At 40.6% G+C, this 17,407-nt stretch overlaps 2 protein-coding genes across 5 annotated transcripts in view; one reads left to right on the top strand and one right to left on the bottom strand.

Annotated features, from left to right (window-relative positions):
- Positions 1 to 7,514: 7,514 nt before the first annotated feature.
- On the top strand, positions 7,515 to 12,377 carry foxn4 (forkhead box N4; the record flags this gene model as incomplete). The annotated part of the gene is made up of 9 exons (XM_083783582.1): positions 7,515 to 7,684; positions 9,957 to 10,123; positions 10,321 to 10,433; positions 10,526 to 10,636; positions 10,754 to 10,881; positions 10,978 to 11,074; positions 11,173 to 11,380; positions 11,596 to 11,970; positions 12,121 to 12,377. The coding sequence occupies exons 1-9, from the start codon at positions 7,605 to 7,607 to the stop codon at positions 12,375 to 12,377; spliced, it is 1,536 nt and encodes a 511-aa protein (XP_083639708.1). The 5' UTR covers positions 7,515 to 7,604.
- Positions 12,378 to 13,159: 782 nt separating this feature from the next.
- acacb (acetyl-CoA carboxylase beta) overlaps positions 13,160 to 17,407 on the bottom strand; it is a 31,804-nt gene continuing 27,556 nt past the window's right edge. For all 4 annotated transcript variants that reach the window (XM_083784484.1, XM_083784485.1, XM_083784487.1 and 1 more), the window contains 6 exons: positions 17,131 to 17,308; positions 16,865 to 16,977; positions 16,595 to 16,749; positions 16,046 to 16,216; positions 15,286 to 15,422; positions 13,160 to 14,366 (listed from right to left, as the gene is read on the bottom strand). In XM_083784484.1, the coding sequence (XP_083640610.1) occupies positions 14,246 to 14,366; positions 15,286 to 15,422; positions 16,046 to 16,216; positions 16,595 to 16,749; positions 16,865 to 16,977; positions 17,131 to 17,308 (875 nt within the window). In that variant the 3' untranslated portion in view covers positions 13,160 to 14,245. The remainder of the gene's footprint in view (positions 14,367 to 15,285; positions 15,423 to 16,045; positions 16,217 to 16,594; positions 16,750 to 16,864; positions 16,978 to 17,130; positions 17,309 to 17,407) is intronic.

Here is a 17,407-nt window from a genome sequence, read left to right as displayed (position 1 = left end):
AATCTTAACAAGCTTTGCGCTACCCACTGGGCTCTGATTCAGCACGAGACCCGGCAAATCCAATTACACAGGAGTCAGAGAGGTTGATTTTCCCATTATAGATTCCATGCTGAGAATGTGAGCTGATGTGATACTGATAACACTCACATCACACCATTAGTGCCCACTTGCCCAGTTTATCTTGTATTTTCCTTATTGTTTCTCTCTCTGTCATCTTCTGTCTATTTCTCTCTCTTGATTCTCTCTTCATACGATTCACATTTTCTGCAATGATTCTTTTTTCCATTTTCTCCTTCTTTCATTGTCCATTATTCTAAGGGCTGGGCCTCCATCACATCAGTTACATCTATTAAAATGGGTCAGTAGTAAGATTACTTCACACTGCACATTGGATGCCTTTTTTACTTCCACATTATTTCTCTTTCTCAACAAAGAAGATATGCATGACATTCAATTGTCTTTCCAAATTTCCACATTTCAATTATTTCGACAATTGGCTCTGTGCACAACTGTAGTCCCAGTTTTAAGCATAGACGTACAAAGGTAGACGCCTCTTCCAGCTCTGGGGCGTGCGTTCTCGAGAGGGGTCAAAAGCATAGCAGAAGCATGAGCCAAGCTTCCGCGTGCACCACAGACCGGATGTTCGGGTCTGACAAGTCCCGGAAAAGATGCGCTGTGATTGGCCAGTATAGTCACTTGAGTGGAAGCATGGTGTAGTGCAAAGAAAGGCGTAGCGTGTCTTCCACACTTCCGGCGCACTTCCGTCCCAGAGTGGAAATTGTTCCGCCCTCCCGTCGACACACATGGCTCCAACGAACTGCAGCGGCCAATGAGGCATCTATTTTTGAGTGGTGCTAGTGGACACTCCATTACGCAGCTATGTGTGTCCATATGTCTGTGTCTGTCCGAGCACGCACGCACGCACGCATACACAGGTCGGATGTTTGAGGGGCAACTATTAGTGTAGATTTCCGTCCTACACTAAATTCACATTGACAATGAATGGAGAATTTTACATCATAGTGTCTGAGCAAATAGGCATAGTTTCTATTTTACGTCATGATGTACGATGATACACACCTCACTTCACAGTACACGGGTGTGATTTTTTAAATATCTATGGTTTTCAGATTTTTCCTGTTCCAGTTCCATATTTTGATATGATCAGCTCAGCAGCAGGTTTGAACTGCATGGAAACACGTGATTCAAGATAGGGCGCAGGCACATATATTCACATCAAGAGGCGTCAAGAAAGCGCCATAGAGCAGGCATCTCTTCCTGGTTTTTAAACAGCTGGTGGATGGAAATGACACTTGTGCGCGGCATCAACTTGCAGTGTCGGCAAAGCATTTCAGTTTTTTTGCAGACACTGCAAGTGGAAGCTTGACGTTGCGGTGTTCAGAGTATGGGTTTTATGGCTAAGTCTCCCAATGTGTTTTATTGTATTTTATTTTTGTGTCCTGCCCTGTGAAGCACTTTGAGCTGCATTTATGTATGAAAAGTGCTATACAAATAAAGTTTATTATTATTATTATTGGCTTAGAGGCAGCGTAGAGGCAGGCAGCCAGCCAGGCTTGGAAAGGTCTCCACGACGGTCGCTATAGAAGTAGATCATCATGTTGTGTCTAACCGCTTCTCAAGCAGCTGGCAAAAATTGTGAAACTGAGTGCACAGAATTTTAAACAACTTGACTTGGGGATGTCTGAGTTATGTCCTTCTGGGGAACTCGGTGCCTGCTGTGCCACATTAAAAGGTCAGTGGAGGAATCGGATTGTCTTTTGGATGGTGGCTTGCTTGCACTGAATCAGCTGTGAAAGAAGGGAACCTTTGCCTCATGTTGACCCTTTTGGTCAGTTAAAGGGGCTGTCCTTCCCAAAGAACAGAGCCTAAATGGTCTTGACCTAGGTCACTCAAAGTTCAACACCACACTGACCTCTAACCTTTTAAGGTCAGGTTTTCTGTGATCCTTCAGTACAATATTGTAGCGAACAATTATCCTTCAGATATACAGTAAAGTCTGGTGGTCTCTTTGAGTACTGTCACTTGTCAAGTTAACGAGAAGACTATCAAATCGGCAAGCGCTTTTCTGCTTGTGTGTTTGCTTGATTGAATACTTTATTAATTAGTTTATGTAGTAACTGGTAAAGAGCCTGACTACGCCACCTCCCGCTTAATGAGGGGGGCAGGAGGAACCCCTAGAGTGAAATCCTAATAACTGACCAACTTCCCCTTTAACAGGAATTGACAAGAGGCATTTGTGTGGAAACCATATAACAACTTTATTTCAATTAACGTATATAAAACGTTAGGGCAATAACATCAATAGGCAAGATAAGATAATAAAGTGACAGGTTGGTAATTAACTCTTAGGGAAGGGCGGGTCGGCCCGTGCACAGTGAAATAAACTCGAAGTTAGGGAAGGAAAGGGGACAGGCCTAGCACCAAAACTAACTAAAATCAAACAATAAAATCAATACAAAACATGCAGTGCAGGGGGTTAACAAATACACACCAATAAAATCCAAATGTCCCACAGTGCAGTCCCAACAGAAGAGAAAAGTGCCGTGTGCAGCAGGCGGACTTTAACAAGGTTACTCTGTAACATAAATAGAGAGAAACAATTAAAACAAGCCAGTCAGTAAGAACATAATCAAATATGCCTAAAATGTCCAAATCAACTCAAATAAACAAAACAAAAGGATAAAACAGTGGCTGGACTGGTCCCTTTAAGGAAACATAAAAACATATTAGTGCCAGCCCTAGTAGTACACAAACACTATTCGAATCATTATTAAAAGAACAAACAATAAAACCTACTTTGATTTGCAGTGAACAGTGCAATCAATGTAAGGGCAAGGGCAGGGGGGACATCAACAGCCTCACAGCTATAAGAGAAGACAGTGAAGTGATATTAAAGAGTTGCATTTAACTACACAAATGCATGCAGTGCATAGAATATATATACTGTTTTACCAGTCTCTCAATGTCTTTAAGCACAGCAGCAGATCACATCACTTCAGTGTATTTAAGAATTCATTTGAAGACTGGAATAAAGAAATAAATACATTTAAATAAGGTCAAATAAAACAATAGTGATACAGACTAAAGTGCTAAAACAATGGCCAAACGTGGCATGTGCTCTACCAAACAAATGCCATTATAGCAGTATTAGCCGCAACAAACAGCTTTGGCCTACCATGCTTCACTCTGTGAGACGGAAACACCAGGTCCTGCAGCAGAGTCAAAATGGCTCTCTACTAGGAGGAACAATGCTTTTGTACTTCCTGTTGGTCATGTGGCTAGGTCACATGAATGGTGCAGTAGGTGCACCATTCACCTCAATTCCGACATTTACATACAGTACTATAGTGCGTATACAATAATGCTAAAATAACACATAAAGACATACAATACTATACAAGAGATCATCAATCAGATCATCAATACAGCAGTAAACGTAGGCCTAAATTTACAGAAAAACTGTGGGTGTAATTTATTTTGGCAAGCTAAAAGACTCCAAGTCCAGTTGCAAATTGCTCTTTTATGGCTGCTTTGCAGGACGGTGGGGAGTCGCACTTTTTGATGGCTGTTAGGGCATTCCACATTTTGGTGGCGTAATAGCATAATAGTAATAGTCAGTCAATAGAAATTCCCTGAAGCTCAGCCACTGTCTGTCTGTCTGTCTGTCTGTCTGAATGGACAGCTTTAGGCTTTCCATGTCCATGTTTCCATGTTCCACAAACATTGAAGACAAAAGTGAGGACAGAAAAGTGAAGACGCAAATTGTGATTGGCTGAATGACATTTGTGATGATTTGATATATGATGTGTATGATGTAGTATAATGTAGTATGATGATGTATGATGATAAGAGCACTCCTCACTTCACACAGGTGTGATTTTATTATTCAACGTTTTGATAGCTGGTGTACAGTCTGTATTATGTGCTGCTCATTCTTGTTAAAGGTGTCTTTTGGTGTCTTGACTTTTGCAGAGCCTAATGTTTTTTCTTTCTTTTACACTTGTTAATTGTTGTTGAGTGATTATAACATAGTCTAATATAATAATAATAATAATAATAATAATAATAATCTTTATTGTCCCGAAGGATGATCGTCTTCAGTCTGTGAAGACGAATATCCTTCGGGACAATAAAGATTATAATATAATACTATAATAATAAAATATAACTATTGGCAGTTCCTACACACTTGAGCATGATAATATGGTGGCCTACAATAAAAAGACAATCCTACATGATTGATTGATTGATTTAATACTTTATTGACATGTAGGCTATACAATTAATTGGTCATTATTGACGGTTTGTCACAATTATCATGGCTTGTCATTGTCACACTTATAAGTCCTTCTGAGTACTATTACATTAGTTTAATCTTCTGATTAACCTCTGACAGGGCAGCCCAAAGTCTTTGGGCCACTTCCTATCCTATCAGGATAAAAACTTCATCAGAGAAACAAAGGCTCTGCACCTTGGCTAAGCATGGCTGACAGCAGCTTCCTTATCTGTGGCCAGGAGGTCGCTCTGGGTGACATGTCGTTCTGGGTGGGGGGACACTGTCTCTTTGCCTGGCCCTGGAGAGTAGATTAGGGGGTGAAGTGACCTCATTCTCAGAGGGGCCATGATGTGTTTTTAGTAAACACTTTGTATAAGACAAAAAACATATATAGTCCACAAACATTGATCCTCCCTCAGACTGCAATTCCATTGTTTGCTGTTACTGCAGTCCTGAACAGTGATGACAGAGGAGTACTATGTGATGCTGAGCTGTGGGCAGTCCTCCTCTGCTCTCCAGGTTGAGTCTTTACTTGAATGCAGAGAACTGAGTGAACACTGCCATCACAACAGGTGCTATACATTTGTATCATTGTCCAGCCTATCACAACTACTTACAATTAATAGGCATTTTATTATTATTATTTTCATTGTCCCTTTTTCTGTTCACCTCGAAACTTCACCTGTAAAATAGGCATATACTTGAAATAGGTTATAATATATGCACCAACTGATTAAGAATTAGCCTAAATCTGAATTAGAACACAAATAGGAACGGTCTCTAGGACCTACAGGCTACAGCATCTGGTTCTTGGGGATGGTCTTATTTTTGTCCGTTACGTTCATGCATGTAATCATTGATTGTGCCATTGTGACAGGGCGGTTTACCATCTGTAGTGTCCCATGAGGTTGACACTGCTGTCATTGGCTCTTTCCCCACAGACTTCAAGGAATTTCACTTTAATTTCCGGTTGCAAACTTCTTTAAAAAATTTACTTCTTATAGGCTATTAGCCTATTATATTATATCCCATTCTGCATAGGCCTGAAGCATGCACATATCTCAGTAATCTGTTGTCCATCAAAATTAAGCATGTTATGGTGTTAAAAGTGGCGGTTATTAACTCAGCCTATAGATTAGCCTAATAGCCATATAGTAGCCTACAAATGTAGTTTGCCTGTCACTATTGAAGAGAACCTCATAAGCATAAGGTAGGCTATATATGCTTCTTGACAAGTGTTAGCTTTGTCGCCTTAGCCTAATTGTCAGGCATGAGTCTTGCAGCCCCCCCCCCCCCTCCCCTACGCGCCACCCCGGTTCTTTTCCCACTGTTGAGCGGAGCAAGACGCGGGTGCAGCGGCGGGAAGCAAATTATCTACAAGCACTTCCCTAAAAAAGTTCACATTCATTTCACACACAGACGCCACAAGTAGCTAGTGTAGTAGCGACTCACAGTCACATCTGACAGGGACCCCGCTTGGAATTAAGCTACGCAGTCAGGAACACTGTGGAAGAAAATGGATAACCTCTATTGTAGGCTATGTTTTGATTAGTTTTTTAGTTATTTTTCCTTTCTTTTTAATGAGCACAGTCGATGAAAGCTTTTTTAAGCCAATATTTCGAATAGCGATTTGTTACCTTGTTACTCAAAACTCAAAAGCCGTGCAAAGTTGGCCTGATTTTTTTATTGCAGTATAGAGAGACGCACGCACGCACCTGTAGGACAACTCATGATACGCAACTTGCGTAACTCCGCAAGAGATCATTCATAATATATATCAGTTACCTAGTCGGCCCATGTGACCAGTCGAATATATAGGATTCTGATCGAAAATGACCAAACGGATGGATGAAAAATACCCTACTTTGACTGAGCTTTCTCTGTAAACTGTGGACGCCTGGACTGGATTACATTGGTGAAGATCACCACAGTGACAATAACAAACCAAGAGAACCATATGCAAAAGAGTACTGCGCGAACCGAGACGCTTTTTGTGTTAGGCCTACAATACTATATGTAGAGTATAGATGTGAAGTATAGATGGAGTATATATGAGGGAAAAGTGTCAATTTCCTCGAGTAGCCTAGTGCACCTGCAGCACCGCAGCAGCATTGCATTTACAGCAGCTGTCAAACAGTTGGGACCCTCCCTGCCCCTTGAGCGACTGGAACCTCGGTTGAAGTGGGAAGGCTACTGCGCATGACAGAGTGCTGGACAGCTCCAGAGAGGGAAATTTAAAAACGGTTTTGGTGAATCAAGTGCGGCACAGTCAAGATACAGTACAGGGGCACGCGAACGGCTCACTCTTTCTTCAATATCATCTACGGCAGGTGATATGTTGTTTTTGTCTCTTTCCTTCAGAATAATATTTTTGTTATGGCATTGTTATGTTAATTAACACAGGGCAATTGTAATTTTATAATGATTTAGGCTGGGAAGAATTGATGAATACTTTATCTTATTGTCATTCTAACCTGGGTGAACTGAATGCAATCATATTATTTTGAATGCATCTGTTGATATGCACATTTGATTAAGCCAAGTTACATTTCATCATATAAATAGGCTTAAATTACAGAAGTTTAAGGGAGCAATAAGCATTCATACAGTCATACTACATCCTATAACAAAGCAATGCTGAAACAACCGTAACCTATAGGGCCTATTATTTGAAATATAGCCTACTAAAATGTGCTTGTTAATATATATATATATATATATATATATATATATATATATATTATATATATATATAATCAAGCACATTTTTGCTTCATTGCTTTATTTGCACAACGCGTTTCGCCATGTAGGCTTCGTCAGGTGCTTTGCATATATATATATATATATATATATATACACACACACGCACGCACGCACGCACGCACACATACTATACTAATCCTGGTATATACTTGTATGTTCAGTGTGTTTATTTGCCATTTTATTATGGCCACAATGTTTATTTATTTATTTTCATAAATTAAAATTAGAAAAAGGGAAGGAGAGCTAGTCACGATGCAATTTTTTAAATTATGACCAACGTTTCGGTTTCGGAAGGTTTTTTTGCATCGTGACTACGAGTTTTGCGACCTCTCCTTCCTTTTTTCAAGTCTGTCTCCCCTGGTCAGCACCTCCCCACTATTGGTGTGCGCTCCTACCTCTTTGTTTGTTCATATATTAATATTAGCAATATGAAAACACTGTCATGTACAGGCCGTTCATTTCAGTTGTACCTCTCATTGAAGGCTTGACCTAAACTGTTACATTTTCTTTATTTGATTTCAGAGGTATCGTAAATAAATAGGAAATGATAGAAGCTGGGATTTCAACCAGGATGTCAGGAATAATTGAGAATGCTGGGCATCACCCATCTCCTCAAGACTACAGGTACGTCTCTTGTTATTGGACTTTGGAACATTATTAAAATATTTGTTGGCCAAACTGGACTGAATTACCCTGCCTGCATATCTTCAAACACACTCAGGATTAAAACAGACCAGAATACAAAAGAAAAGGCATATTTATGGTAATCAAATTCCCAAAAGGTGTTTCCAAAAGTGTCATGGAACAAATTGTGTAACCTCACAATGTTAAATCTAAAGGTAGATAGACAGCTCTTTTTGTGTGCAAGGGGTTGCATGAAAAAGGAGAAAGAAAAAGACTGCAGAATAAATGATTTTCAGTCTGAATGGATCTGTCAGAAACCATCAGCTCTGTTTACACTCCCGCTGTCGGCACACGGAGAGCCTGAGCCTCTTGGGCTGCCGGCTGGGGAGAGAGGGGGCTCTCCGGGTCACCAGTATGAAGAAGTGGTTCCCAATTAGAAAAGGAGGGACAGAGAGAGGGAGAAAGAGGGTGTGTGGGGGAGAAGAAGGAGGAGGTGCAATATTTAGTGTTGTTGAAACTCTGGGAAAACTTCTGACTGGATATGGCGAGAGACATGTGTTGCATCATTGAGCAATTTCTTTACCGTATGTTTTGGCATTGGAGAAGTGTACCCATAAGCCATAACAACAAGCAAAAACATATTGTCTTTTGCCATGCGGGACATTCATAAAATGATGAATGGTCCTATCAAACAAGATAATAGTCTCCTTCTTAAGTGATCAATATAAAACAAGAAGCTGCTTTTAATAGTAAAACATATTTGGTTTAATTCATAGAATATCCTCAACCTTCTAAAACTGTATGTCTTTTATATTCCATCATAAAAAAAACAATATGTTCTTTTTTACTTCTGCATTATTCAACTCTTTTCGATATTTTTTATAAAATTATTTCTTGAACAATGCGTGTCAGAGATGATATAAAACTCACCTGACATTCAAGTGAGACAGAGAGAGAGAGAGAGAGAGAGACCATGTTAGTTCTTTCACAACGATTTGAACAGCCAATAATTAAAAATCTCTCACTATAGCCCATTTTGTTTATGGACATGTGCTGATTCCTGGCTGCAATGATGTCATTTATTTTGGATGGTACAGGGAGTAAGCACTGAGGCCTGACCCCCAACAACACAGACACCCCCTCTGGTCTAGATTCTCTGTTGGTTCCCCCATTAGGGGGATGGGGACTGAAGGGGGATGGGTTGGGGCCAGTGTAGATGGAGACTGGAAAGGGACAGGGAAGCAGATGGCATCCTATTTGTCCCTCTTGTGTGAGGCCTGTCATTCCAACAGATTAATGCAAGGGCTGGTTAAGGAGAAAAACGGTAGAGACAATCAAGGAAGGGTCTGGGGAAGACAATGGAGACACGTGCCACTGGGCAGATTTGTCGTTTGGGACACAATAGGTGATCATTTTTCAATAGACAAGGCCAACTGTTGCAGGCAACATGTGCTGCTGTCCCATGTTTCAAACGATCCCCCTAGGCTGTTTACTTATGATTCAGCCAATGGTTACAACGGGACCATGGTCACCTGACACAGGGTAGATTTCTTTATTTGGGATTTTGTGTATGTGCGTGCGTGTGTGTGTGTGTGTGTGTGTGTGTGTGTGGGGGGGGGGGGGGGGGGGGGGGGGTGCTACTACTCACTGTCCAGAGACCCATAAAGTAACTGAATAGTGTGTGTGTTGTCATAGCGACCCCAATTACTAAACCCCTCTACAGTAAAGTGTGTGCAGAGGACTGGAGAGCATTCAAGAGGATTCCTGTCTTTTCTTTATTTTTCTTTGAGCCCCTGCTGCTTAAGTAATGAGTGAGAGATGATCAGACCTGATCCCACATTTATTCATCTTCTTGGCACTTTTATTTTTATTTCTATTTTTGTAATATATAACTATATATTGCTTGGGAAATTATCCCTACGACACAAAATGAATTACTTGACAAAATGTTTCATTTAACAGGAATTAAAAATATATATATATTTTTTTTACTGTAATGTTAATAATACCCTGCATTGTTGATGTATACTGTTGCTGTGTAACAACACGTAATCTTCTTATGGCAAACCTTGGCATGGCACGGCTAATACATGGCTCAATTGAGACGCTTTCACCTCTCCTTCGCTAGCTTTGGGCTCATTACAGTGGCTTTGACTGTGAATAACAAAATGCTCTGTGAAGTGTTTAGATTTAAATTCCACTTGTAGTCTGTGTGTCTAAGCTGTTGGCTGCCAACCCCTCCCACCCTTCCTACACACCCCACCACATCCAGGCTTCTGACCACAGACCCCTCCCAGCTGAGAGACGAGGACCTCCCAGGGGACCTGCAGTCTCTGTCATGGCTCACCTCCGTGGATGTCCCCCGGCTGCAGCAGATGGTTGATAGTCGAGGCCACAGCAACGGGCCCTCTCAGGGAAGCCTGTTGGACCAACAGACAGGTGAGGATGACACGATATGGTGATACAATATAATATAACAAACGGAACATAGCAAATAACAAAAACAGATAAGCAGAGACAGAGCTGCCCATAGATAAATGCTAATAGAAAACAAAAACTGTCCTTGCAATTGGCAAAAGCTGATATAAACCAATATAAACTAAAAACATTATAATCTAATAAAAAATATCTTACAGCTCAACTGAACAATATGACCATGACTGGAGGACAAAGCTCAATGATCCATCTCCAGAGCAACATGCAGCACAGCCCCCTAGGAATCAATGTCATCAATGCCCATAGTGGAAGTGTGAGTTGTAACAGCCTTGCATGGCTCATTTCTTTAAAGTGGATTTTGTACAATAATGTTTGACATTAACATTTTTGGGCAAATTTCCACAGATGTCTCCATATTCCATGAACGGGCAGCCCTCCCCAGGATACCAATGTTCTACCTCAGCCTACCAGCCTACACCCCAGCAAGTGTTCTCTTTAACTCAAGCTGGACAACAGGTACCTCACATAGCTTGCCTTTAAGTTGAAGCACTTGTTGCTGCCTTATTGCTTCTGTAATCTCAAATCAGCATAGAGAATGCCAATCATCAATTGTCTTAATTTCCTTTCTCCAAGTGTTCACCTGCTGGACTTTATAGCAATGTATCTTTCAACAACCAAAGTCTATTCACGCAACCTCGCCTGGCTCCACAAAACCAGGATCTGCAGCCCAAGTCTTTCCCCAAACCAATCTACTCCTATAGGTGAGCCTTAACAATCCTCAAAATATATCATGAATAAATTCCACATAGGAGAAATGGCATAACAATTATTCATCTTTCCTGATGAATTTTCTTCAGCTGTTTGATTGCGATGGCTTTGAAGAACAGCAAAACAGGCAGCCTCCCCGTCAGTGAGATCTATAGCTTTATGAAGGAACATTTTCCTTATTTTAAGGTAAAACAAAATGACATCTCTGTTGCTATAAGCACAAACCCCAAAACAAGTGAGGTGATTTCATTTAATTAAAATATCTGTCTTTCTTTTCATTGTAGACTGCACCAGATGGATGGAAGAATTCAGTCAGGCATAACCTGTCGCTTAACAAATGCTTTGAGAAAGTGGAGAACAAGATGAGTGGCTCATCCCGAAAGGGATGTCTGTGGGCACTCAACCCTGCCAAAATTGACAAGATGGAAGAAGAGATGCAGAAGTGGAAACGCAAGGACCTCCCAGCAATCCGCCGCAGCATGGCTAACCCTGGTCAGAATTTGATTTTGAATGTAATCAGGTCTTATACCCAAACAATGTGTGAGAAAGTTCAGAGATCCATCCACAAGCCAATTACCAACTTACATAATGAGAATACGGTAACTAGAGTCTAGTTACCGTATTCTCATTATGTAAGTTGTCTAGTTACTAGACAATGGTTGTCTGTCAGTTTGATAGATCTAGTACTGTTACATTTTTCCTTGCAGATGAGTTGGACAAACTGATTACAGACCGTCCAGAGAACTGCAGACGTAAGGCTATGGAGCCAGGTATGACACGGGTGCCCAACTGCCCAACTGGCCTTCCCCTGTCAGTCCCAACCCAGATGCAGCCCCAGCCTATGGTGACCCTGTCCCTGCAGTGCTTACCCATGCACCAACATCATCACCTTCAAGCCCAACTCCAGGCTCAGGCCCGCCTGGCGCCCTTGTCTCCAGCCCCTGCTCAGACTCCTCCGCTCCACACAGTAGCTGACCATTCCCATAGCCCACTTGCCCAGCAAGTGGGCTATGGTCTCCATGGTGATACAAACACAGAGGTGGATGCATTGGACCCCAGTATCATGGACTTTGCTCTACAAGGTGTGGTCTTTTCTCAGTTTAAAATTTGTTTGCAGTTTGTTGGTTAAATGTTTGCTAAGTCCCAAATCATCTCATAAATCTGACACATCCATACTGTTTTCCTGAGCTAGAGTCCAGACACTTACAGTACCTGTGCTATTGTCTCCTCAGGTAATCTATGGGAGGAGATGAAGGATGATAGCTTTAACCTGGATGCACTGGGCACCTTCAGTAACTCACCCCTTCGCCTATCAGACTGTGACCTGGGAACAATGAATCTTCCTCCTGCTTCTAGTGGAGGAAGCCTGCCTCTTTCGGATGTACAAGTGACAGGCCTCTACACTACCTACACTGCCCTGGGCCTGGACACCCTCTCGTCTCAGTACATGGGCACACCAACCAACAGCAAGCCCATTGCCCTGCTTTAAAACCAGATGAAAAATATGCCGGGAGCTTTAACTATCATGCATTACGAACCTTTTATGTTTTTGAAGAATCAAAATGATTCCGATATCTATGGATATGCATGGATGTCCACAAAGGAATTCCAATCCCGGCATTTGTTGTACCAGCATAATAATATAAATGACTGGAGTGGATACTGTTACCTGGATAACAGCGAATCCAGGAAATATCAAGGGAAAGGTAAAAAACTAAATCAAGATGACAATTTTAATTGGGGATAAAAAAAAGCTATTGGGTATGTGAAAAAATACACATGTATAACTTTGCCAAGCGAAGCCTGTGTAAACTTAAAAACTACCTGTGTGGAGGATTACGATCAAGTTGCTATCCACCAACCTTTGTACTATTCATTCTGTGTATACATCCTGTCATTCATGTAGGTCCTTGTCCATTGTCTTGTGCTAGACAGAATTACTGTGATGTTTTATTTATATTTATAAAAGAAAATTCAGCTAGAGGAGTGATGATTCTATCAAATGTTTTACTGTATATATTTGAATGTTAATCTCTATTTCCACAGAAAAGCTTTCTTTCAACTGCATTTACCCACTTCTTCCAAATTGCAAATGTGTGCCACTACTTTACTTTGTGTGAGTGGTTACCTAGCATCTCCTGATTCTACACATTTCACTCTGTGATTAACATTTATGAATGTCAGGATGTACATTATGGTCAGTGACTTGCCCATAATAAAAACTAAATGGGTAAAAAATAAATAAAATATGTTTCTTTTGCCAAAAACAGTTCAGAATCACATTTATTAACAAGCAGCTTGTTAAGGCGAAATACAGTAGAGCTGAGATTTTGCATACATTACTAGTATCGTTTTTACATTCTTGGCGTCACCAAATAATCATAGTCAGTGTCTATACTTTATAAATTACAAATCAAAAATAGAAGAAACGTTCTAAGACATGGTGTGGAAAACCTCTCCCATATTTTATATAATTTGGATCCCAACGGATTCTAAGAGACTTAGACATAAACAAACTGAAATTAAATGGCATTGAAAATAAAAACTAAGATGGACAATGCAGTCCATTGTCAAAAATGTAATGACATATGAAAATGATAACAGCACAAACACTGGATAAGTACATAGAAAATTATTTTACCTGTCACAATGAGATTTAACATAATACCGTTACGAACATTTAATGCATAAATGAAATGTCACAACTAAGTTTCTAGTTATAGCTCTAGGACCAGTGGTTTCACAATGACTTATTACCCTCGTCCTAAAACCAACGATAAAGATAATACAAAATTAAATATTTAATTTCTCTGTAGTACAAAAGATCCAGTCATCGCGTGGTCTTTTATTTGTTGGCTACATCAAATATAATGTTTCACCAACACACAATTAAAAAAAGTATCAGCACCCACCTATGAAAACTTTGTTACACTAGTGAAAGACAGCAGCATTTAACTAACAATATAAGAAGTTGTACACTACTTATAAGGCACATTTACCCCTCCACACATCTTTATTATATGACATGGAGTATGTACACATGCAACGTTGCAACCAATGAAATGCTGTAGGATAGACTGTAGCCCAGACGAGTGCTGCTTATTCAGGGACTGTAGTCTGTAGGTGACTGACCGTATGACTCTTTGCTGTTGTAGACAGCAGAGATTTAATGTCATGTACAGTGGCAATTGCGAAAACATTTGTTCGCAATTTGTAGCCCTTGTTATTATCCTGAGTTTTTTTTTTTCAATCTTCTTTTTTGGCATACTTTGTAATTTATTCCATCGGTTAAACATCTGAGAAAGAAAAGCAGGTAACACTTCAACTGTTACCTGCAGGCTAATTTTGCCTGCCGGTTTAACTTGTGCTGTCCATAGTTGCAAGCAGATGGGAGATCTTTGCCCGCTGGGATGGAGAGATGTTTTGGCTCATGTGAATGATGCAGTCCATGGCTACCTCAGGGTTGTCCTCCACCAGGCTGTGACAAAAAAAAACATTATTAAAACCCATTCTGACCTGAGATCAGATTCATACGAGGTTTCCGCCGGACACACACTGGTCTGACGAACCCATTCTGACCTGAGATCAGATTCTAAAAATGTCAGTCGTTCTTCGATTTTTTTTCCAAAATAGCAGACCTACAAGCTCGTATCGCGCCACTCGGTGGCGCGATATGAGCTTGTAGATCTGCTATTTTTAAATAGCTAAAGCATAACATGATGCTGACACCAAAATGGGTGCCCGGTCAGAATGGGTTAACAACATCATTTCTCAAATCAGATTATGCTAACAGCAGTAGCACCACTGCCCTAAACATGTAGTGTTGTTGTTAGTAGGAGTAAACACAGAAGCACCCGGGAAGAAGTGGACTAAGAAAGGGAAGGGCCAAACCAAGTTCCTGTTTCTACACAAACAAGACCCTTTCCTTTTGCTTTTACAAATGGAAACATCATAATAGGGGTGTAACGATACGGTACGGTGTAACGATATGGTAACTGCATCGGTTTTAATTACAACATTAAAAGTATATGTGAACAGCAACATATGGTATCTTTTGACTTTGTATCGTAACTTATTATTTTGCAATACAAATGAAATAATTTCTATTGAATCGTTTTGCAATGCAAATAATCGATTGTATCGATGATAATAAGTACTGGTGTGTTGAATTTAGCAAACTTAAGAAAAATAATGAGGGGTTTAATTACTTTTCCATTCCATATTGCTACACTTGGTCCATTGTGTGTATTGACCATGTATTTGCCAGAGAAACACTGTGTTTACTTATCTATAGCCATAATAATAAATGTTTCCCTGCACTATCCACGTGTGTGTGTGTGTGTGTGTGTGTGTGTGTGTGTGTGTGTGTGTGTGTGTGTGTGTGTGTGTGTATCTACCTGCGGATGTGTTTCAAAGTGTAGTCCCTTTTCAGGTACTTGATGTTCTCACGGATGGCTGATCGTGTGCCATCCTCTTTTGATAAATGCTTTTCAAGCCACTCTACAACAGCTTGGTTACTGTCCCAAAGGTAGGCCTAGGTGATACAAGAACAATAACAAAATGGAGGGATAGGCGCTAGAAATAGAACATGAGCAATAGGGCAAAACAACAAATCAGCATTGATAGTTAGATACACAGCAAGTATTGCAGTAAAAAATACCAATTATTTTATCATTCATTTGATCAACTTTGTATTCTGGCCCCATTTTGGGTAGCTGTCTTATCTACACACAATGTCTACATTACACATGACATAAGACATAATTAACTAAAACTGTGTTTTTAATAAAAAACAAACAAAGTTCTGGCCAGTGGCCACCACTTCGGCATGGAATACATTGCTGAATTAATTAGTTATGAAATGAACTTTCTTTTGAAGTATGAATTATTCCATTTAAATGTGTCTCCTTTGTTTTGGTGTAGAGCAGGAACAAAGTACAGAGCTCTGGTGAACCGGTCAATGAAGTATAGGGTTTAATTAGTTCATTGTGCTACTGCCTGTCTTGGCCACGACGACTCCTCCAAAAAAAAATATATATATTTTAAATCTTAATGGTGATAATTCTGGTTAAATAAAGGTGGAAAAATATAAATACATTATCTCATCATCAGCACGGGTCAGGTTGCTGTCTCAATACTATTCTATGTTTGACATACCTTAACAGTTCCCTCTGTCTCCACAAACCAACGTCGCAGCATGGACTGCATGTGTCCATCACTGAGGTCTTTGTTGGCCTGGAGAATCTCACACTTCAACACCTGCTCCAATAGGAGGCGCCGCAGTCGCCAGTAGAAGAAGCTCCGCACATTCTTCCAATCCAAAATGTCCTATGGAATAAGACAAAAAGGATGTGAGATACATGCGATTCCAATCATAAACATGTATTGTATTGACTGTGCCCTAACCCATTCTGACCTGAGATCAGATTCTATAAACGTCTTCTACATCCTGACAGTTTTCATTCTGACCTGAGATCAGATTCTATAAACGTCTTCTACATCCTGACAGTTTTCTGAAAAAGCTATGTTTCTATGTCAGTCGTTCTTCGATTTTTCAAAAAATAGCAGACCTACAAGCTCGTATCGCGCCACTCGGTGGCGCGATATGAGCTTGTAGATCTGCTATTTTTAAATATCTAAAGCACGACATGATGCTAACACCAAAATGGGTGCCCGGTCAGAATGGGCTAATCATGTAACACTCACAGTGATGACCCCCTTTTCTTGCATCCTGCCTGGGGTGTCATGGAGATCCACGAATTGCACTGCCACCTGATGGTAGATGGGCAGCAGGAACTCCTCTCTAGCCTTCAGCTTGGATTCCAGCTCTTTTCGCTGTTTGTCTGATAGTTCAGGGTTACCTGACCAGAACAGAAGAGATTGTTATTATGACATAATCTCCAGTAATAAGATTATGGACATGATATTCATGGTAATCAAGTGTGCGATAAATAAGACAAACATATAAATCTTTACCTAGTTGTTCAGACAGACTGGCATATTCTGAATCCAGCCTTCTCATGGACTTCAGCTGGTCCTTCCTCCTGAACTTGATTTCCACAGTGCCCTCAGCCTCCAACACTCCACCTCTGGATAGAGCACAGCAGGAGCAGGTACAGAGACACAAAGACAGGGGTAGGTTATTCACCATTTCAGATTTTATCAATGGTGGAACTGGTTCCGTGAACCAACCCTAGATAAGATTCGGTTTTAATCATTGGCAAAGAAGCCGTTTGATGCACCTGCTCTCCCTGTCAGCATAGAGCTCCATGCACAGAGGATTGATGGTTGGGTCGATCACCACCCAGGAGCCTCCTCTCAACTCTGCGTGGGGTGGAATGTAAACAAGCACAGGCTGGCGGAACTGACGAAGGCCATCTACAATATAGGCCCCAAACTTCAGCACTTGGTCATACATGTCTGAAAAAGACAGGACAAAAGTGTTTAAAAAGGCTCTTTTCTGAATGCATTTCTCCACTATCTTGTAAGCCTGACTTATGCTTAATGCGCAAGTATTGC

The sequence above is a fragment of the Protomyctophum parallelum genome (genome assembly GCF_964188405.1).
Source record: "Protomyctophum parallelum genome assembly, chromosome: 15".
Classification (NCBI taxonomy): domain Eukaryota; kingdom Metazoa; phylum Chordata; class Actinopteri; order Myctophiformes; family Myctophidae; genus Protomyctophum; species Protomyctophum parallelum.
This window is presented reverse-complemented; position numbering and strand designations above follow the sequence as displayed.